Below are 23,758 nucleotides of genomic sequence, written 5' to 3'. Positions count from 1 at the left end.
TTATTGGTGTGTTGACACCTTCAGAACTGAAACTAGAAGCCCAACACATTGTGAATAGTCAATTTCATGATTCAGACCCTGATTTAGCTCATATTTTGCCATTGTTGTCGGAGAGAGAAAGCGTATATTGCTATGCAGATAGCAGTCCTAAAAGAGATAGATGCCCTGAAACAGTTGATGCACCTCTCGAAGAAAAAAATTATTTTGTGAATATGCAAACCCAAAGAGTGGATGTACATGACAAGCAGTCACCTCCACTTCGTCAAGAAGAAGGTCAACCACATACCTCCACACATATTGATCCATGTGCTCCTAGTGTCCCAAATCATTTTATCCAACTTCGGGATTAAATTGACGAGAAGTTTACAAAATTTCAAGAATGTGTGGATGAAAGACTTGCAAAGATTGAGAATAAGCTTAAGGAGGTATCTGAACAAGTAGATAAACAAGAAAAAACTCTAGCAGAGACACCCTTTTGGCCAACTATTATACTTCCAGAAGCAAAAAGACAAAAGATATTTGATAGCAAATGTGTTTATGAAGAAGTCTTGCCATCAGAAGGTAAGTCACATGTGTTAGTTAATAAGTCATGTTACTTTATTAAATATTTTAAGATATATAATTTTACACACAGGTTTTACATCTCCTCTAAATGGGCATTCCATGATCCAAAGAAGCAATCATATCATGCATACTCCCCAACACTTCATAGTCAATGAAGGAGTTTCTAATGCCCAGTTAGTTAGAGATGCGAACAATAATGGTGACAAGAAAGCTTTATTAACATATGTGAGGGTTAAAAGAAAAATCAAGAAGTCATCGTACCTATCGTCTCCATTCATGCAATTATCAGAGACACCCCCTGTATTATCTAGCCATCAACTTGGACCATATAATGGCACATTTAAACCACTTGAAATAGAAAATTCAGCGAAGCTAATTATAGATTTGAAGGAGCAAATTAAAGCAATGAAAGGTCTTCGTCAATGCCTAATGTCTGCCTATGATAAGGAATGGTTTAATAATTTGCTCTTGCCTAGGTCATGAAGCTACAAAATTTGAATCAAGTGATGAATAAGCCAAATAAAAACTAAGAGCGACCGAGAGCGACTGATGGCGACCGAGAGATATTAGTTGAAAAATGAGTCAAATAATGTTTCTAAGGATATTTTCAATCTTTTAATGTATATTCTCATGGATATGAAGCTACAAAATTTGAATCAAGTGGTGAATAAGCCAAATAAAAACTAAGAGTGACCGAGAGCGACTGAATGGCGATCGAGAGATATTAGTTGAAAAATGAGTCAAATAATGTTTCTAAGGATATTTTTAATATTTTAATGTATATTCACATGCATATGAACCTACAAAATTTGAATCTAGTGATGAATAAGCCAAATAAAAACTAAGAGCGACCGAGAGTGACTGATGGCGACCGATAGATATTAGTTGAAAAATGAGTCAAATAATGTTTTTAAGGATATTTTAAATATTTTAATGTATATTCACATGCATATGAACCTACAAAATTTGAATTAAGTGATGAATAAGCAAAATAAAAACTAAGAGCGACCGAGAGAGACTGATGGCGACTGAATGGCGACAGAGAGATATTAGTTGAAAAATGAGTCAAATAATGTTTCTAAGGATATTTTCAATCTTTTAATGTATATTCACATGGATATCTTGAATTTCATCACCTTTTTATATCACATGACTCAGTCGCCTTTGGTCACTTTTGCTCTATTTTACACTAGTTTCAAAATTTATAGTCTTTAACATCAATGTAAATATACCATTATATCTTGAATTTCATCACCTCTTTATATCACATGACTCAGTCTTCTTCGGTCGTTCTTGCTTTATTTTACACTAGTTTTAAAATTTATAGTCTTTAACATCAATGTAAATATATCATTATATCTTGAATTCCATCACCTTTTTATATCACATGACTCAGTCGCCTTCAGTCGCTCTTACTCTATTTTACACTAGTTTCAAAATTGATAGTCTTTAACATCAATGTAAATACACCATTATATCTTGAATTCCATCACCTTTTTATATCACATGACTCAGTCGCCTTCGGTAGCTTTTGGTCGCAATTTTTTTATTTTACACTAGTTTCAAAATTTATAGTCTTTAACATCAACGTAAATATATCATTATATGGTAAATAGTTATAACTCTTGAATTTTATCACCTTTTTATATCACATGACTCAGTCGCCTCCGGCCGCTCTTGCTCTATTTTACACTAGTTTCAAAATTTATAGTCTTCAATATCAACGTAAGTATATCATTATATGATAAATAGTTATAACTCATGAATTACATCACATAAAATGATTGCAATAGTTATAATTGTCAAACTACATGAAATAAAGATTTGATTGACCACTTTAAAAAATAATATTTTCTACTACATCAAGTGCTGTTACGAGTACATGTCGACTTATAATGTCCAACATCATTGCATATACTGCATTTTTTCTTTCGTTGTCGTCCAAACTCTCTAGTAGATGGCCTTCTTCGTTTATTTGGTCTCCCTCTCTTTGGCTTGAAGTGAGGAGACAACACTTCCAAAATAGAAATATCTTCGGGAATCTTCCAATATCTTTGATGAGGCACAGGGTAAATGGTACCCGAGTAGGCTAGGCGCCACATATGCACGAGGTAATAAGGTGAACACAATTCGTAGATATCATAATTTGCAAGATGACAAGCTGCTAATGCGTGCTTACAAGGGATTTTATCACATTGGAACACACAACAACTACACGAATAGGTGGAGAAATCAACCACTTCATCCGTATCATCGCCAACTACATGATATTCAGAATAATTCAATTGAGTTACCTTTAGGCATTGTGACTCATTAAACCTGGTTCGCAAAATCAACTCTATCGATGGAGTTAACTTTGTTCTGCTTGAGGCTAACTCTGCCGATGTGCGGTGTTTGTTGAACAAAACTGAAACCATACTTTGAAGTGAATTCAACATCGCTATGATTGGCAACTCTCTTTCCTCGGAAAATCTAGAATTTATCGACTCAGCCCCATTAGTTGTCATAATATTATATCGGTTACCTTGACAGAAAGCTCTAGACCATTTGTCCGATGAAGTGCTTTTCTCGAGATATGCAGTCATACTCGGGTATTGATTTTTCAACTTCTCATACAACATGTTAAACTCAAATATTTTGCATGCATAAGCAGTCTTCATGAACAACTCAACTCCATCACCTTTTTTACCACAATGGGTAGCAATATTTTGTGAAGGTGCCATGTGCAATGTAGATGATGTGAATGCTTGTACACCGCGGCAACTGCAGTGATAATGGCAGCATGTCTATCGGAGATAATTACCAAATCACGATCATCTGGAATCAATTCATGCAATTTCTCCAAAAACCAAGTCCATGACATTTCATTCTCCGAGTCAACGACATCCCATGCAATGGGGTATTGCTGTAAATCTCCATCTTGGGCTGTCGCAAGAAGTAAAACACCCCTGTATTTTGCTTTCAAAAAAGTACCATCAATTGCTATAACTTTTTGCATTCTACGAAATCCATGAATGCATACCCCATAAGCCAGGAACATGTATTTAAATCTTCCACTATAGTCGATCTCCAAATGAGTTACGGTATCTTTTTTCACCTGCTTAACAACAAATAAATAAGCTGCCATGATTCTATAGCTCTCTTCCGGATCTCCTCCCAAATGCTTAAGAGCAAGTTGTTTGCCCATCCAAGCTTTGTAGTATCTAACACCAAGCCCTTTATTTTGCATCATCGTCGTTACAGTTTTTGGTGCAGGGATGATTTGTTGCCCTATAAAATTTTCTACCAAAACATCTGCAACTACAGCAGAAGTTGCTTGTCGATGTCTTCTTCGTCTGTCAGAAAGGTCACAGGTGTGTGTGTTACAATAAATTTGAATTTGAAACTGAGTTGAATTCTTTTTTTGTGTTGCTCGTACTCTCCAACTGCATTTTTTTGTAATGCATCTCACTATATAAATTTTCTTCGTCGACCTTTCAACCCATGTTTCAAATGAAGCATTCAGAGAAATCATTGTCAATTCTTTCTTAAGTTCAGCCTTACTGCTAAACTCTTGACCAACTGATAAATTCGATCCATCGGTAAATGAATATGTACCAACACCATTACTGATTTTCAACAAATTTTGTGTGCTAACTTCCACTATATCAGAGTGATGATAATCAACATGTGGACTTTGTGTTCTTGGTCGATCGAAATCATCATTTTGATTTAAGGTTTCATTGGAATTATCTTCTTCAACCATTACATCTTTCGTTGCCGCAGACAATTCGATACCATCTTGGATAAAAGTACAATCAAAATATTCATCACGTGTACCCTGATTTAAACCATTCATATCCAAATCAAACTCTTTTCTTCTGCATTCTACATTTGCATAAAAAACACATTCTTCTCTTCTAACATCTGCATTTATAACATCCACGTCTCCAAAGTGAACATGAAATTCATTATCATTTTCTTTATGAACTCCAATATCACAAATCTTAATGACTTTCACATGCAACACGGGTCTAGTACGTGCATCACCAAATGATAAATATGTCGTCAACGATCGTGAATCACGTATATAGATTGGGCATGGTTTGCATGTATCTACTACTGATAAATAACTCAACTTCAACTCATTTCTGATTTAGTCATACCAAGTATCTCATATATTTCACTCACAACAACTTCTATGGTCATATTGCCATCATCAACCGAAATCGCTGTCCATTCTTTTGATTTGCATAACCATGTATAAGTTCCTTGTTCATCAATCTTTCACTCCCCATTAGAATTAATCAATATCTGGATGATCGTCATTCCTATACAAAATAAGTAATAATGATGTCAAAAATATACAGATTGCATAACATATAAATTTGGGCAACTGAATACATAGCTGGACAACTTAATTTATAATGTTGGGAGACTGAAAAATTAAGGATGAAAATGTTATAATCATGTTTACAATATATGCAAAATAATACAAAGCAGTAAATCAATAAATAAAACAGATTTTTGCGATTAAACATATCGGGCGACTGAATACATAGTTGGGCTGCTGAACATATAGTGTTGGGCGACTGAACAATTAAGGATGAAAATACATGAAAAATTATGTTTACACTATATATACAATAATATAAAGCAGTAAAACGATAAATAAAATAGATTTTTTGCGATTAAGTAGTTTGGGAGACTGAATACATAGTTGGACGACTGAACTTAATGTGTTGGGCGACTGAACAATTAAGGATGAAATTATATGCAAAATTATGTTTAAAATATATACACAATAATACAAAGCATTAAATTTATAAACAAAAATATAATTTTGCCATTAAACAGTTTGGACGACTGAATAATATAGTTGGGCGACTGAACTTGTAGTTTTGGGCGACTGAATAATCAAAGACGAAAAATATGAAAAATTTTGTTTAAAATATATACACAATCATAAAAAATAGTAAATCTTCAAACAATGTAGATTTTTTTGCGAAAAAATAAAATTTTATCTAAGCTTTCACATCCTTTTATATTGAGAAAAGTTGAGGCTTTGTAGAAGAAAAAAACAAAAATACAATGTTATCTTAAGTATTGTAGAGAAAGAATGAAAAAAAAAGGAGAGATGATCAATGGTGGAGAAAATGATGAAGAAAAGAAGAAGAGCCGTTGGAGATGGAGGGAAGGGTTTCACCAGCCTAAGCGTTTTTTCTGATATGCATTTTTATTTATTTATTTTATTTGGAAGAGGTCATTTGACCAAAATAAAATTTTGCATGGTCTACTTTTTAAAATAACATTTTAGATTGGTCTAGTTTTTTCAGTGGCCCGGTTAAAAGGATACCCCTCATCCCAACGGGTAGCACAAAACGACGGACCACCTTTTTACCAGTCTTGTTGGGCTCCAATATATTAAGCTTTGGCAAGAAACTTAACATTGTTTTGGCCCAAGTTTCATACTTACTCTAAGGCCCACAAACTTCAGCATTTTTAAAAGACACACCTAGTATTTGTTGCAGAGATTTACTGATTTTTTTTAAATGACAGAATTTTGGGGATTTGATGGATTTGTACAAATTTTTATAGAATCTCACATATTTTTAAAATTGTCATAGAATCTTGCAGATTTATTTTTCATGACTTTTATTGACATTGTAAACTTTTTATAGAATCCTATGAATTTTGTAATTCATGATTTTGATTTTGATTTATTTTTTAGAATTATATATTAATAGAGTGTCAATACTTCTATTTATATTTCTTTAAAATAATTATATTTCTTTAAAATATTTTTATCTATCAATGTAAATAATTTTTACTTATCAATCTGGTTTACAAAAATCGATAAATAGTATTAAATTTATTGTAATTAATAAATTAATATAAATCTATAAAATTTGAATATATCGAATTTTATATAGTATCCTTATTTATATAATATCTATATATATATATATATATACACACATTCGTATTAATAAATTTTTAAAACAACGCTAATATATCAAGTCAATATATATCAATCATATACATATTATTATTATAAATATATATCATGTATACACACACACACACACGCATATATATATATATATATATATATATATATATATATATATATATATATATATATATATATATATATATTAAAGTGAATAAAATCACTATAAAAAATTTGAGTTATAATAAAAATTAAGCTACAGATTAAAAAATTATAGAAACTATTAAAACATCAAATTTTATATAATAAATAATGAATAAATCATAAAAAATAATTATTGTTATTTTCAATTATCAATAAAATGTTATAATTTTTTGTCGTGTATTATAATATTTATTTAAAATTTTTAATAAATATTATTTTAAATTTTGTGAAGTTTTGTAATTAAAATTCAAAAAATTATGAATGATAAAAAATTATATTCTATTTTAGAAATAGAAAAATATGTTTGTATATATATATATATTTTTTGAAACTGTATATATATTATTTTTAATATAATAAGTATGTATGAGACTAGTATTATATATAGACTATTTATAAAAATAAAAAAGTGTGAGTTTGAAAATGTCAATCCAAATCTTTAGGTTGAACCAATGACAATTATTTTATTGTTGTACCTTAGGATTTAATTATTATACTTAATAGAATTATATGGAGTCTTGAAAAGTTTATTGACATTTTGAATACCTCTAGATTTTTATATAATTTTTAAAAGTTAAGTTTGAATATCACATTACTTTTAAAAATCATCTTGAATATCACTTAACTTTTATGGAGTATATTAAAGCCTAGATTAAATACTTCTAAACTTTTAAACTTCACAAAAATCATTAAAAATCTAGAACCAATACACCCCTAAATGAAAAAATTTCAACTCCATTTTTTTCCATTTTTTTTAGTGAAGAAATTCAACTCTTTTGGATAACGATGGATTGTAATTGTTTACGTGTGGATATGTTCCCAAGTGCCCAATGACTCATTCCCACACAATTGTTTATGTCCCCATCTACATCATTATATATGGATACATACATAAAATATGATCTCGTTACCCCCTTGTCCACACGTCCTATATATATTAAAAATTTATGTACTATTTAATGGAATAACTATTTATCTAATTACTATTCGTGCCCACCATCGACTTAAATATATTAAATTAAATATAAGGTAACACTTGGTTACATTTTCAGCTTTTTTTCCTTTTGAAAAAAAGTATTTAAATATTATATGCATCTAATTTAAGCGATTCCACTTGGTGCTTTAAATATACAGTAGGGACATATGTCGATGCAGAACACAGATTAATGATTTTTAAATTATCATTAATCCAAGAATAGGAATCATTCATATGCTTATATATTTTTTCGCTCATTAATTTTTGGTCATCAAGCGGAAGAAAAAAATTTCTTTTTGGAAAATTACTTTTAAAATGTTTTAGAGTTTTATAAATGAAAAAAAAAAAAACATGTGTTCGGACAAGAGTTTTATAAAAAAATTTATGAATTTTTTTTAAAAATTAATCTCAAAAGGTATAATTTTTAAAGAATAATTGAGAAGTGACTTGTGATATTTTTAAAATAAAAAAATATCTTCTTAATTATTTTTAACTATAAAGATTGATGCGATGACGAGTGTGGCAATAAATTTTCCTTTTAAGGATTTTATTTGTTTTAACCTGTCTTAGAACTAAATTTTTTTAAAAACAAAAAAAATTTATGAGATCGTTTCATTGTTTGATTTTGTGAAACATATCTCTGACTGACACGACTTGAATCATGGAAAAAAAAATTATATTACAAATGTTACTTTTGCAACACATATATGATTCAGATAGACCTATTTCATGAAAACAAATATGTAAGATTACTAGAAACATACTTAAAAAAAAAGGCGATGCTACATGTACACAAAAGATTACACGTTGGTTACACGTTGAACTTGAAATTACATAAATATCATTAATGTATTTTGGAAAGATTATTTTCAAATCTAGTGGAAGGATAATTTTGTAATTTCATGTGTAATTTGTAACCCAATGTGTAACTCAATATGTACATGTAGCATTTCCAACAAAAAATAGTGTTCTTTGCTAAATATTATGTAACAAAACCTTTTATTGTTTAAAATTCCTAAAACACCACTTATTTACCAATCTCACATCTCAACTAATTAGTAATTACTAGTTACTACAACTCAAATGAGATTCAATTTTCGAAAAATAATTAAAATGAACTTATTTCATTATGCATTGTATTTTCAAGATAACAATGCTTCCGCCTATTTATTTATTTACTTACTTTATCACATAAAATGAAAAAAGAAAATTCACACATAAATTTAAGGTTTTTTTTAAATATCAATTAAAGTAAGTAAATTCACCCAATGATATATTTTTTTGAATATCAATTAAAGAAAATTCCGCCTATTAATTTATTTACTTACATTTTTTTATTAAAATAAAATTTCCCATTTTACTTGTATAAAATAAAAAAATAATAATAATTCCAATGTAACTCGTAAAAGAGGTCCATGGAACTTGGAAGACACAATTCACTCTTTGTTTATCTGAATTTGTTTACAAAAGAGTGTATTCAAACACAGAAAGCGTTGGAGTTTGCGGTGGAGAAACTAGGAACAGCCTTTAACTGAAAAAGGGGCTCAATTTCTTGTGACTCTGATACCTAAGGTGAACTCCATTTTCTGCAGATCCCTGAAACTAATTTTTAGCGCAAATTGATGTGTATGTGTGTGCGTGCAGGATCATTTTTGCCTCAATTCTTGAAATTTATCGAATGAAAAACTTAAGTTCTGATGTGGGTTCTTGGTTCTTGAGTGTATGCATCAAGAATTCACACAAAGAGTTTATATAAACTTGGCGCCGAAATGGTGATTGAGTTTTTCCTCATTTAGATTTGCTCTTTATGTGGGCATAACCAAATGATGCTGCTTTAATTTATTATGCCAAAAAAAACTTAACTATCAAGTTTTTACTGTGATTGTTCTGTGGAAAATTTCTTTTCTTAGGAAGAATCAGCTTTTTATGCTTTCTTAGTGCTTCATTCTTCACTTTGTGGAATTCAGTGGTTTTCTTCATTTGAATTGTTTAGTGACGTTACACTATATTTCAAATCATGCTCAAAATTTACAGAAATGAATCTCATCTTTATCATCGATTCTCCCTAACTAGTATGCTTTATGTACTCAACTCTTTAGATTTGTAATTACATTATTGGGGCCTTACTTCGTGTCTTCCTATAATGGGATGAGTTTGTTTTATGGAGAGATTATATGTTATTTTGCTACATACCAGAGTACATTATCCTTGATATTATTGGAATTGAGATGAACTTTTATTCCCCCATTACATGCTAACATCCTCGCTTTTCCGGGTGTTCTGGAGCAAGAAGCCGCCTTTGACTTGAAAGACACCAATTTTGCCTTCTCTTGAACTTTAGATATCTTTTCTTCTACTATAGGCATGATGCAAGGAGGTATTCAAGCCATCTTTTCTCATGGAAATGTGCTCAAGAACGTTGTCCTGCGTCACATGAACCTGAGGCCCCGAGCTGCACTGCCTCTGGCGTTTACACGCCATGAATCCGTTTCAGCTGCACATATGGAAGAGCATGGGTTTGAAAGCACCACAATATCAGATATTCTGAAAGGTAAAGGGAAGAGTGCAGATGGATCCTGGCTTTGGTGCACGACAGATGATACTGTGTATGATGCTGTAAAATCGGTAGGTGCTCTTAAAATTTTATTTATTGTATGCATCAGTTTTCTTTATTGTATGCATCAGTTTGATTTTTATTCGGTTTTGCTACCGCGGTTAGATGACTCATCACAATGTTGGAGCTCTGGTGGTGGTTAAACCTGGAGAAGAAAAGTCAATTGCTGGAATTATAACCGAAAGAGGTACACACCCTTCTATATTATTAACTAGTAATCACACGGTTTTGCATTCCTCCACGGTTAAGGAGGCCTTGTCCGCGTGGTAGAAGTCGGGAATTCTGAATTCTTAAGTTATCGAATCTTATTTGTGTTGAAACCACTTCTCCCTACCTTATGGGAGGGGACACAATCAATACTTTATGTTTTTAACATGCCCAACACTTGTAAATAACATTCGAGGTGTACATCTGTAATTTGGTTGAACATCCCGAAGTAAAGGCCACCACAAACCAACTTAATAAAGCACATGGGGACTTGTGTTCCTTGTCTGAACTTATCATTTTCTGGCTCTGATATCTATCATATGGAAATCACTTGTTCCAAAAACTTGAGTTCATGAGGGGCGGAATAATTTATAATTATACTTTTGCAAATTTAATTTCATATTATTTTACCATTTTTTCCTTCTATACATGCATTAACTTTTTTTTAAAAAATACTTTGCCCCTTTCCTTTGGTGTGGAGAAAAATCAATTCTTGATGGTCTACAAATAAAAAATCAGAAATTTATCTCTATGGGGGATGAATACAATGAGCATATGACTTTTCTCTTTCATATGAGATTTTCTGTTGTGAGTTAAATTTTTGGCTGAGATGATGACCTTTCAATGATACTTTTTCCATATGAATCCAGATTATCTTAGGAAAATTATCGTACAAGGACGGTCATCCAAATCCACAAAGGTTGGGGAGATTATGACCGAAGAGGTATATAAACCTGAAACACTTTCATGGACAGTTGCTCATAATTTTCACAAACACGCAATCTGACTCTGTCAAAGCGAATATTGAAGTGTCCGGAAAATCCATTGTCCTAACATGATGATCACTTAACCATGTACTTTGTTGATTACAGAACAAACTCATCACAGTAACACCAAACACCAAAGTGTTGAAAGCAATGCAACTGATGACAGGTACTTCTATTCGAAACAAATTGACTCATCAATGTGCAATTTTTGGTGTAAAGTTCATGGTTTACTAGTGGAACATTTTGCTTGGTAGATAACCGTATCAGGCACATTCCGGTGATTAAGGAGGGTGGGATGATCGGCATGGTGTCAATTGGAGATGTCGTTCGTGCTGTTGTGAGCGAGCATCGTGAAGAGTTGAACCGCTTGAACGCGTTTATACAGGGAGGATACTAGACAACAATGCTCAGCCTGCAAGTTGAGGAACTTTAGTCTTTGTAAATATCTTTACCGTTTATGCAATTTCTCGTGGAATGTTGGTGTTGTATGGAGCTTGAAGACCAAGCGTTGTTAACTAAGATCAGTAATAATTTGCACTTAAAGTGATGTTTACTCTATGCTATCTGGACCTTGCATATGCATTAACGGGCGGTTCATATATATTAGTATTTTTAATTTTTACATATGTATTGAATGTGTAAAATTGGGTCTCGTGTGAGACGGGAAGACACGGGTGGTCGACTGATTTATATTTGCAATAAAAAGTAATATTTTTAACATGAAAATAATATTTTTAACTATTCAGGTGAGGTTAGAAATTTGTCTCACAAAATTGAGCCATGAGCTGATCTCATATGAATTTAAGTTTAATTTAATATATTATTACTGAAATAAGGGGTAGTTTAGCAAACACGATAGGTTAATTAAGACTAAAAGGTTGATATTTGAAGTCGTGAGTTGCAAAACCATTTTAAGGTAGTGTTTGGGAGAGTTTTTAAGAAGCAATTTTTTCAGCTTTTTTTTCACAAAGTTTCACAAAATTTCAAAATTTTGTGAAGGAAAAGCTAAGAAGTGCTTCCTAAAAGCCCTCCCAAACACTACCTAAATAAATTAATTTGACAATGAATTCCAAATCGTCAACCAGTTGTTTTTGAATCGTTCCGTCCTTTAGATGTTCCTCAGATCCAAATAAACTTAAGATATATCTAAATTATATTGCATCTAATGTATGTAATTAAAAAATAAAAAATAAAAGTTGTGGACATTGAGATGTTGAGTTTCTCGTCAATTGTATTTAATTAAATGTGTTGTTTTCTCGTATAAATAGAAATGTATCTTCAAACTACTCGAGCAGCCGATGATGCTCTATGAAAAGGATTCATATATATGTTAAGAAAGACCAAGAACTGTCTAGACACTGGGTGAATCATTTACTTGGAATTAAATATTTGAAATCAAATCTTTTTACAATTCATTATTTAAATTTATTACATTCGTTCAGACGTAGGTAAATTTAAAATTTTCATTTGAAACTTTCAAGTTTCCTTCTAACGAATTTCCGAACGTTTAAAATTGAATAATTTGAAATCCACGAATCAGATTCCCTCGTATGATAAAATCTATTAATGGCCTCGTTCAAATTTCATTTGGATGCTATTTAAAATTCATGCAAGTCTTACATATGTTTTTACCATAAAATGGACTAAATTTCAACTGCCAAGCATCCTAGAGGCAGAGGGGGAAAAAGGTCGATGCTCACCCATTCTATGTACCTAGGAAATGTGATGTGCTTTAAATATTTATTTAAAAGGAACCAAACCATTTATTTAAGAATGTTAATGAATCAAGTGAGCTATTCGGTAGTGATCTGTCCCAGTTCCAAATTACCTACTACCTTATTACTTAAGCATGCAATTAACTTAAACAAAAAACTTAATCATAGAAATATTGTGAAATAATAAACAACTCAAATAAAATACAATGCAAACAACACTGGCAAAATACAAGCGAAAACAAATGAATCAACATAAATCTGTTTAACTTATACAACTAAATCGAACAATTGTATTTCTGGAAAAACCTCCAAAGCGGTTACTAGCTTCATTCCTAACCCTACCTCATCTAACCTGAGACATGTCACGTCGAATGGGGTGTCCAAGATCCAAGAACGTGAGAGACTAACACCCAGTATGCAAAGTATGAGTATACAAACCTATATGTGCATGCAAATGATGTGACTCGGTAAACTGGGTAACAAGATTAATCCTGATCAGAATATGCGCCAATGAGTACGTAGTACCATCTAAAGTCAACTCCACTGTGTAGCTCACATACTCGTCTAGATCACCGTAACGTAAGTCCCCATAATCACGACGTCTCCCGGTGTCAGACCTCATATCAAGAGTGTAGGGTTAAGTGACCCTACTCAAAAGACTACCTCAAAACAAATACGACTCAAGGTGATATATGCACATGAAACATATAAATAAAACAGTAAAACATGTATCATGACATATAAAATATAATATATAAACATGCATACTCGTTGAATATCTCAGTCAGTACTTACGTACCTCTAGTAGATAGGTCAAGTACAATCAAGATCTAGGATTCAAGCGTACAGTCAAATGATTACCATACCATTATCGCCCGCTACGATCCCGGAAGACCTCGCTATCGACCGACCCTCGAGTATATGACTAGAAACACTCCCAAAACACAATATTCAAGAGAGGGATTTGGAAAGCTGCACTTGAAAATGAATCTCGAATGGTCTATTTATTAGGCGGATTTCGTAAGCATCGAACTCTAGATCAGAGGCTCCGATACCGCATGTATGCCACGTTTCTAAATGCCAGACTTTGGAAGCTCTGATTGATACTGTAGTGACCCTTACCCGGATCACTTACTAAACAGAACTTAGGCATGCAATTAACTTAATTAAACAGAAATCAGAATTCAACTGCGGAAACCATAACATTAATACAATCCCAAGAAAAAGAATCTCTAAATATCCAAAATAATATACAACCAAATCGAATAGCTGTATAAACCCAAAACAACAGAATAAAAACCTAAACAAAGCTCCAGCTGATCAACCGCTACCTAGCCCCTCTTGGATCCACCCGCCTCGTCCAATCGCAAACCTGCCCCATGGAATAGGGTGTCCAGAAACACAGAGTACGAGACGTGAGCATAAAACGCTCAGCACGAGAGTATGAGTATACATGCATGCAAAGTGAACTCCCTATAAACTCGAGGTCAAGGATCAGATAACAGAGACAGACCGGGCCCTGGTATGTAGCACGCTGTGCTGTCGCTTCAGGAGGTGGCTCTCATACCAAAAATACCAGTGGATATGCCGGACCCAAATCGATGGAAGTCCAACCACTAACAGGATAGGGTAAAACCCTACTATAGACATCTCGAACGAGATAGCTCAATATGCAAATGAATGCAGCATAAATCAATGACATATAAATCATGCAGTCACATAATATATGCATACTCAGTCAGGATATCTCGAACAGTACTTTCGTACCTCAAATACTAGGCAAGTGCTATCAGCCCTAGGTCCACGCCTATAATCCGCGCTACACTGCCAAATGATACTACTATCATTATAGCGCTCTAAAAGCCTTAACTAATATAAATAATACTCCTAAATATTTTTAGGAAGCAAAAGCTATACCTTCGTCCGTCGTTAGCCCTTTGCTGTCGATTGCCTCAAAACTATGCCATAACTCCGCTACGACGCCTGGATCGCTATGCCACTTCCAGATTCCCGATGAGACGCCTAGAATTCCCTAGATCTGAGTTAGAAGGCTAAGGAATCGAGAGAAAAGAGGTTATTGGTGCGTCTAAATCTGAATCTCGGCCCTCCTATTTATAGACGGAGTTCGGATCGTCCGAACTAGACTTCGGAGCGTCCGAACACGATCGGACCGTCCGATCTCGACTTCGGGTCGTCCGAACCCAAAAATACGTCATTTCTTATGTCAGCACAATGACGTCATCCATGACGACTGTCGGCAGCACGTTCGGAGCTCCGAACCACTCTTCGGATCGTCCGAACCCTAACTTCGGACCTTCCGAACCTTGACTTCGGAGCCTCCAAACTCGACGACCCTCGAACCATTTTCGAGCATTCTGAATCCATTTCTGAACTCTGTTAATCCATCTGGGACTCCCTTAATCATGTTTCATTACATGTAAACATGATCGTATTATTAATTACTCATAAATTGATAATTCTGGATACGGGTTACTACATTATCCCCCACTTAAGATATTTCGTCCTCGAAATCCGATCTTAAGTACCGAATGTAAAACAACAATCCAAAACATTCTTTATTCAATCAAACGTTTACAGAGTTTACATCTGAATACAAATCAAAAATGAAATCAAAATAACTCAGGATGTTCTGCACGCATCATGTCCTCAAGTTCCCAAGTAGCTTCCTCAGCACCTCGGCTGCCACTGAACTAAAACCAAAGGAATGACTTTGTTCCGCAAGACCTTATCCTTGTGATCCAGGATACAAATAGGTCTTTCAACATAGGTCAAATCCTTATCCACTTGAACTTCAGACCGCTGCAGAATATGAGATGGATCTGCCACATATCGTCGCAACAGATATGCGTGGAACACGTTGTGAATACAGGACAGATACGGTGGCAAAGCCAAACGATAAGCCAAATCGCCAATGCTCTCCAAGATCTCAAACGGACCGATAAATCTGGGAGACAACTTGCCCTTAAGGCCAAATCTGAGAATCCTGCGGAAAGGTGACACCCTCAGAAACACTTTCTCCCCAACATCAAACTGCAAAGGCCTACGCTTAGTGTTAGCATAGCTGGCCTGATGATCCTGTGCAGTCTTAATCCGTTTCTTGATCTGATCAACAATATCTACTGCCTGCTGGATAAACTCTGGTCCCTCAGCCTGTCTCTCCCCCACTTCTTCCCAGAAAAGTGGAGTACGACAACGTCGCCCGTACAACGCCTCAAAAGGTGTCATCCCAATGCTAGTATGATAGCTGTTGTTGTACGCAAACTCAATCAATGGCAAATGATCCTGCCAGGCTGTACCAAAGTCCATAGTGCAAGCTCGAAGCATATCCTCCAAAGTACGGATAGTGCATTCTGCCGGACCATCTGTTTCCGGATGATAGGCAGTACTCAAGCTGAGAGTGGTGCCCATCGCACGCTGAACACTTTCCCAAAACCTAGAAGTGAACCTGGGGTCTCGATCGCTGACATTGCTCACAGGCACTCCATGAAGTAGAACGATCTCCTGAACATACAGACGTGCCATGCGATCCACAGAGTACTCTCGACTATAGGCAATGAAATGCGCTGACTTGGTGAGTCGGTCCACCACAACCCAGATAGCATCACAATTTCTCGAGGACATCGGCAAATGGGTCACAAAATCCATCGTGATAAACTCCCATTTCCACTCAGGAATAGGCAGACTGTGAAGCAAACCTCCAGGTCGTTGGTGTTCTGCCTTGACTTGTTGACACACCAAACATCTCGAAACATACTGATACACGCTGCGTTTCATCCCCTTCCACCAAAACCGAGTACGTAGATCCTTGTACATCTTGTTGCTTCCTGGATGAATACTCAACTTGGTGCGATGTGCATGAGACAAGATCTCCTCTCGCAACTCTTCATCCTGCGGAATCACAAGTCTACCAGACAAACATAGAAAACCATCTGATTGATAGTGAAATCCAGACGAGCTACCCTCGTTAGCTAGACAAGCCAAACGTTGGGTCTTTGAGTCATACATCTGAGCATCTCGAATCCGTGAATACAAAGTTGGCTTAGATAATATCGCAAACATCTGGATACTCTGCATACCTTTCTTATGCTTGAAGGTATACCCCGAAATACAACAGTCACTGATCGCACTAGACATCGAACAAGTCTGCAGTGCGGATAGTCGCACCTTGTGACTCAAAGCATCAGCGGTGAGATTAGCAGCTCCCGGATGGTACTTAATCTCGCAATCATAGTCTTTAAGCAAATCCATCCAACGCCTCTGCCTCATGTTCAACTCCGCCTGAGTGAACAAATATTTGAGACTCTTGTAGTCGGTGAAGATCTCAAATTTCTCTCCATACAGATAATGACGCTAGATCTTCAAAGCGAACACAATGGCTGCCAATTCCAAATCATGAACTGGATAGTTGTCCTCATGAATCTTCAGCTGTCTAGAAGCGTATGCAATCACATGCCCATTCTGAGTCAGGACACAACCTAACCCCTGAAGAGAAGCATCAGTGTATATCACATACCCTCCAGATCCTGATGGTAATGCCAACACCGGCGCAGAAATCAACCGCCGTCGAAGCTCACAGAAATTCTCCTCACACTCGGAGGACCACTCGAAATCAACACCCTTGCGGGTAAGCTGCGTCAACGGTCGAGCTAGCTGAGAGAAGTTTAGAATGAAGCGTCGATAATATCATGCTAGACCCAGAAAACTACGGATCTCAGCAACCGTTGTTGGACGCGACCAATTCAGCACAGCCTCAATCTTTCTCGGATCAACAGAAATCCCCTCCCTGGATATGATATGGCCAAGAAAGACCACTCGATCCATCCAAAACTCACACTTGCTTAGTTTGGCGTATAACTGCTCGTCCCGAAGAGTCTACAGTACCACTCGCAAGTGAGAAACATGCTCTTCCGCATTACGCGAATACACCAAGATGTCGTCAATTAAAACCACGACAAACTTGTCTAAATACTCCCTAAAGACACGGTTCATCAGATCCATAAATATAGCCGGCGCATTAGTCAATCCAAATGGCATCACTAGAAACTCATAATGCCCATAGCGAGTACGGAATGCAGTCATGGCTACGTCCTGATCTCGGACTCTCAACTGATGATACCCAGATCTCAAGTCAATCTTGGAGTAAACCGAAGTACCCTGCAGCTGATCAAACAAGTCATCAATGCGAGGCAACGGATACTTGTTCTTCACAGTAACTCGATTCAGCTGCCGATAGTCAATGCACAACCGCATAGACCCATCCTTCTTCTTTACAAAAAGAACAGGAGCTCCCCAAGGAGATACACTAGGACGAATGTACCCCTTGTCCAAAAGATCCTGTAACTGATTCTTCAACTCACGCATCTCTGACGGAGCCAGACGATAAGGTGCTCGAGAAATAGGCGAAGTATCCGGCATCAACTCTATGCCAAACTCGATTTACCTAGCTGGAGGAAAACCCGGAATCTCATCTAGAAATACATCTGGGCATTCATCCACAACAGGAATACTCTCTACCCCAATACTCTCAGCGGACAAATAAACTGCATAGATAAGGTAGCCTTTCCCGCCAGACTCTAGAGCTCGACAGGCTCTCAAAGCTGATATCAAAGGCATCGGGGGTCGCGCTCCCTCACCATAGAAAAAATAGCTATCACTCCCATCCGGATGAAAGCGTACTAATCTCTGATAGCAGTCCACTGAAGCTCGATAGGTAGTCAACATGTCTATCACCAGAATACAATCGAAATTGTCCATCGCAAGGACCATGAGATTCGCCAACAGAAAGTTCCCTTCGAACTCTAAAGGGCAACCCATCACTAAACGCTTGGCCAAAGCAGACTGACCCGTCGGAGTAAAAACAAAAACTACTACGTCTAGTGCAATGCATGGTAACTTATGCCTCTTAACAAAACGTGCAGAAATGAAGGAATGAGATGCATCAGTGTCATTAAGTACGATAGCAGGTATACCATAAAGTAGAAATGTACCTGCGATGACCTTCTCATTCTCCTCCACAGCCTGATCATGCCTCAAGGAAAACACCTGGCCAGAAGCCCGCGGCCTCAAATGAGAACTCCCAGCAGGCTGTCCCTGTGACCTCTGCTGAACGGTGGCCTGAGAACCTGATCCTGAACCAGAACCGCCTCCTTCAGATAGTGGACAATCCCTCCGGATATGACCAACCTCTCCACATCGGAAACAAGCTCCAGAATCTCTACGGCACTTTTCTGACGGATGGTTCTTCCCGCAATGGTAGCCCTTGTCCTTCTTACCAAAGCGAACAGCACCTCCAGAACCAGAGGAAGAAGTAGATTCGGACTTCTTGAAAGATTTGGCACGGGGACCCAAAGAACTAGCAGGCCTTGACTGAGAGAAAGACCTGTTCCGCCGAATGCTATCCTCTTCCTGGTGACAACGGCTCGTAGGACATGTCATCACCGACCGCCACACGGTCATGGATCTCAGGGTTAAGGCCCTGAAAGAACAGATTACACTTCATCTCAGAGCTGTCAGCAATCTCGGGGCAATAGGATAGCAGATCAAAGAGCTTCTGCTGATACTCGTCAATAGACATGGCTCCCTGTCGCAGACTCAGTAGCTCACCCGCCTTTGACTGACGGAGTGCAGGAGGAAAAAACAGCTTCTAAAAAGCTGTGCGGAACTCGGCCCAGGTGGCCAATCTTCTCGCCTTAACAAAGGATGCAGAAGTAAACCTCCACCACCTACGAGCTCGCCCATCCAAAAGATATCCTAAGGTCTACATCTTCTGCTCCTCGGTGCAGTGGAAAGTCTGAAAAGTCGTCTTCATGCGGTCTAACCAGTTCTACGCATCCTCCGGAGACTCACCTCCAACCAAGGGCTTAGGTGCCATCTGTAAGAATCGGCGCATGCTAAAACGATCCTCGTCACATCAACGATGATGACGCTCTCGACGACGCTCACGATCATCATCTCCCCAGCGTCCACCTTCATTACCATGGCTACTCTGGTCATCGTAGTTCGCCATCTACAAAATTACCTCACGGTTACCTTATGCAGAATCTAAATCCAAAGAATACTATGCATGCTCTGATACCATAAATGCAGTGACCCTTATCCGGATCATCTACTAAATAGAACTTAGGCATGCAATTAACTTAATTAAACAGAAATCAAAATTCAACTGCGAAAACCATAACATTAATACAATCCCAAGAAAAGGAATCTGTAAATATCCAAAATAATATACAACCAAATCGAATAGCTGTATAAACCCAAAACAACAGAATAAAAACCTAAACGAAGCTCCAGCTGATCAACCACTGCCTAGCCCCTCTTGGATCCACCCGCCTTGTCCAATCGCAAACTTACCCCATGGAATAGGGTGTCCAAAAATACAAAGTACGAGATGTGAGCATAAAATGTTCAACACGAGAGTATGAGTATACATGAATGCAAATTGAAATCCCTATAAACTCGAGGTCAAGGATCAGATAACAGAGACAGACCGGGCCCTGGTATGTAGCACGATGTGCCGTCACTTCAGGAGGTGGATCCCATACCAAAAATACCAATGGATATGCCGGACCCAAATCGATGGAAGTCCAACCACTAACAGGATAGGGTAAAACCCTACTATAGACATCTCGAACGAGATAGCTCAATATGCAAATGAATGCAGCATAAATCAATGACATATAAATCATGCAGTCACATAATACATGCATACTCAGTCAGGATATCTCAAACAGTACTTTCATACCTCAAATACTAGGTAAGTGTTATCTGTCCTAGGTCCACGCCTATAATCCATGCTACACTGCCAAATGATACTACTATCAATATAGCGCTCTAAAAGCCTTAACTAAGCTAAAGCATACTTTTAAATATTTTTAGGAAGCAAAAGCTATACCTTCGTCCGTCGTTAGACCTTTGCTGTCGATTGCCTCAAATCTAGGCCACAGCTCCGCTACGACGCCTGGATCGCTATGCCACTTCCGGATTCCCGATGGGACGCCTAGAATTCCCTAGATCTGAGTTAGAAGGCTAAGGAATCGAGAGAGAAGAGGTGATTGGTGCATCTAAATCTGAATCTCGGCCCTCCTATTTATAGACGGAGTTCAAATCGTCCGAACTGGACTTCGGAGCGTCCGAACACGATCGGACCATCCGATCTCGACTTCGGGTCGTCCGAACCCAAAAATACGTCATTGATTACTTCAGCACAATGACGTCATCCATGACGACTGTCGGCAGCCCGTTCGGAGCGTCCGAACCACTCTTCGGATTGTTCGAACCCTGACTTCGGACCTTCCGAACCTTGACTTCGGAGCCTCCGAACGCGACGACCCTCGAACCATTTTCGAGCGTTCTGAATCCATTTCCGAACTCTGTTAATCCATCTGGGACTCCCTTAATCATGTTTTATTACATCTAAACATGATCTTATTATTAATTACTCATAAATCGATAATTCTGGATACGGGTTACTACAGATACTTTGAATGTTCAGATCATCTTCGGAATCTCAGATCTTGCCATTTTTCAACCTCATTTTGACACCTCAATTGGTAAATGTATGGTTGAGTTCGGAAGCTCCGATCTTGACCCCTCTCCTTTCGAACCACTTCGGATGGTTCCGAACTACTCAAGCCTCCAAACTTCCCGGACCGTATTTGAACATCTCTGAGTTGATTTTCACTTATTTTAACATAATAAAATTCCTTAATCATGTTTTATCACTTTTAAATTTTTTTTCATTTAATCTCATAAAATGGAACAAGGGTTACTACATTCTCCCATTCTTAAGAGATTTCATCCTCGAAATTAGGACTAGGATATGAAAATTAAAAACTAATAAACATTAATTTTATTACAATATGAATTTTACAAGTACAATTGCCTTAATAAAAAAAGAAAATAAAACTCAAAACAATTCATGATGCTCCGAGCGCATACGGCTCCCTAGCTCCTAAGTTGTCTCCTCAGTACCTTGGTGTTGCCACTGAACCAGAACGAGGGGAATAGTATTGTTCATCAACACTTTATCCTTTCGGCCAAGGATAATAACTGGTCCTTACACATAGGCCGAATCGAAATTCAATTAAATCTCCGAGGCTTGCAACACGTGAGACTCATTAGCCACATAACGTCTCAACAAAGATACGTGAAACATGTCGTGTACCAAACAGATAGGGTGGCTAAGCCAAACGATAAGACACATTCCCAATGTTGTCCAATACATCAAATGGACCAATAAATCACGGAGTGAGTCCAAACCTCATTATCATTCGGAAAGGCGGTACCTTCAAGAATACTTTCTCCCTTGGTTGAAATTGTAAAGGTTTCCGCTAATTATCTGCATAACTAGTATGTATGTCCTGTACAGTCTTGATTCTCTTCGTGATCAACACAACCTGATCAATGGCTTGCTGAACAAACTTTGGTCCCTCCACTCGTCATTCCCACACTTCCTTCCAAAATAACGGGGTATGACAACAACGTCCATACAATGCTTCAAATGGTTCCATAGAAATACTCCGATGATAACTGTTGTCGTACGCAAACTCAACCAGCGGTATTTGATATTGCACGGTGGCCCAAAATCCATAACAAAAGCTCGCAACATATCTTCCAGAGTACTGATAGTCCTCTCTAACTGTCCATCGGTCTCCGAATGATGAGCGGTACTCAGGCTCAGAGGAGTAACTAGAACTCATTGGAAGTTACCCCAGAACCTCGAACCCAAACGAGAATTTATGTCGCTAAAAATGCTCATGGGTGCACTGTGAAGTCAAAAAATATCTTGTATGTACAGGCCATCCATACGATCAACAGTGAAATCTCGTCTATAAGGAAAAAAATTCACTAACTTGGTGAGTCGGTCCACCACAACCCAGATAACATCACATTTCTAGGAAGACAACAACAAATGGGTCATGAAATCCATCATGATGTGCTACCATTTCCACGAGGAATCAGTAGACTCTGCAAAAACCATGAGGTCGTCGGTGCTCTACCTTGACCTGCTGACACACCAAGCACTTGGACACATACTGATACAGGATACGCTTCAAACCCTTCCACCAAAAATCGAGTCTTCATATATCTGTACGTCTTATTACTACCATGATGAACACTCAATTTACTGCGATGTGCATGAGATAAAATCTCTTCCCTAATAATGTCATCCTCAGGTGCCACAATACGGCCCGATAGACACTGTAACCCATCAGACTGATACTGGAATCTAGATGTGTTATCCCTATTGGCTAGACGAGTCAATATTTGTGTCTTGGTGTCAAAGATCTCTTCATCGTGGATCCTCAAAGATATGGCTGGCTTAGACAGAATCGAATAAATATGGATTCTCTCTATACTTTTCTAATGGTTGAAGGTAAAACCAAAGGAACAACAATCCTAACTTATTCTAGATACATCACATGTCCGAATTGTAGAAAATCTCACCTTTTGACTCAAGGAATTTTCAATGAGATTTGCAAAACCCGGATGATATTTAATCTCACAGTCATAATATTTCAACAAATCCATATAGCATCACTCCCACATGTTCAATTCACCTTGAGTGAACAAATAATTTAGACTCTTATGATCGGTGAATATATGTACTACCCGAGTTCTGTTTTACGAGATTAAGTGATAAAACATGATTAAAGGATCATTACTTAAGCTGACCAAGTGCATAAACGCTTCTGAAATAATAAAATAAGCATCAGACCCTCCAAAAAGATCGGACCATCCGAAGTATGGTCGGAATAT

At 36.8% G+C, this 23,758-nt stretch overlaps 2 protein-coding genes across 2 annotated transcripts; one reads left to right on the top strand and one right to left on the bottom strand.

Annotated features, from left to right (window-relative positions):
* Positions 1–2,426: 2,426 nt before the first annotated feature.
* On the bottom strand, positions 2,427–3,149 carry LOC140889866 (uncharacterized). Its single transcript, XM_073297605.1, has one exon. It carries the CDS (start codon positions 3,147–3,149, stop codon positions 2,427–2,429), a length of 723 nt encoding a protein of 240 aa, XP_073153706.1.
* Positions 3,150–9,096: 5,947 nt separating this feature from the next.
* Positions 9,097–11,820, top strand: LOC140891306 (CBS domain-containing protein CBSX3, mitochondrial-like). The gene is made up of 6 exons (XM_073299743.1): positions 9,097–9,248; positions 10,039–10,301; positions 10,396–10,477; positions 11,148–11,221; positions 11,370–11,430; positions 11,519–11,820. Exons 2-6 carry the CDS (start codon positions 10,041–10,043, stop codon positions 11,659–11,661), a joined length of 621 nt encoding a protein of 206 aa, XP_073155844.1. The 5' UTR covers positions 9,097–9,248; positions 10,039–10,040; the 3' UTR covers positions 11,662–11,820.
* Positions 11,821–23,758: the final 11,938 nt, after the last annotated feature.

The sequence above is a fragment of the Henckelia pumila genome, chromosome 3 (assembly GCF_033568475.1).
Source record: "Henckelia pumila isolate YLH828 chromosome 3, ASM3356847v2, whole genome shotgun sequence".
NCBI classification, from domain to species: domain Eukaryota; kingdom Viridiplantae; phylum Streptophyta; class Magnoliopsida; order Lamiales; family Gesneriaceae; genus Henckelia; species Henckelia pumila.
This window is presented reverse-complemented; position numbering and strand designations above follow the sequence as displayed.

Coding starts and splice junctions, on each gene's coding strand:
- LOC140889866 (XM_073297605.1), bottom strand. CDS start 3,149: ATGACTGCATATCTCGAGAAAAGCACTTCATCGGACAAATGGTCTAGA.
- LOC140891306 (XM_073299743.1), top strand. CDS start 10,041: ATGATGCAAGGAGGTATTCAAGCCATCTTTTCTCATGGAAATGTGCTC. Junction 11,222..11,369: donor GGGAGATTATGACCGAAGAG/GTATATAAACCT, acceptor TGTTGATTACAG/AACAAACTCATCACAGTAAC. Junction 11,431..11,518: donor AGCAATGCAACTGATGACAG/GTACTTCTATTC, acceptor TTTGCTTGGTAG/ATAACCGTATCAGGCACATT.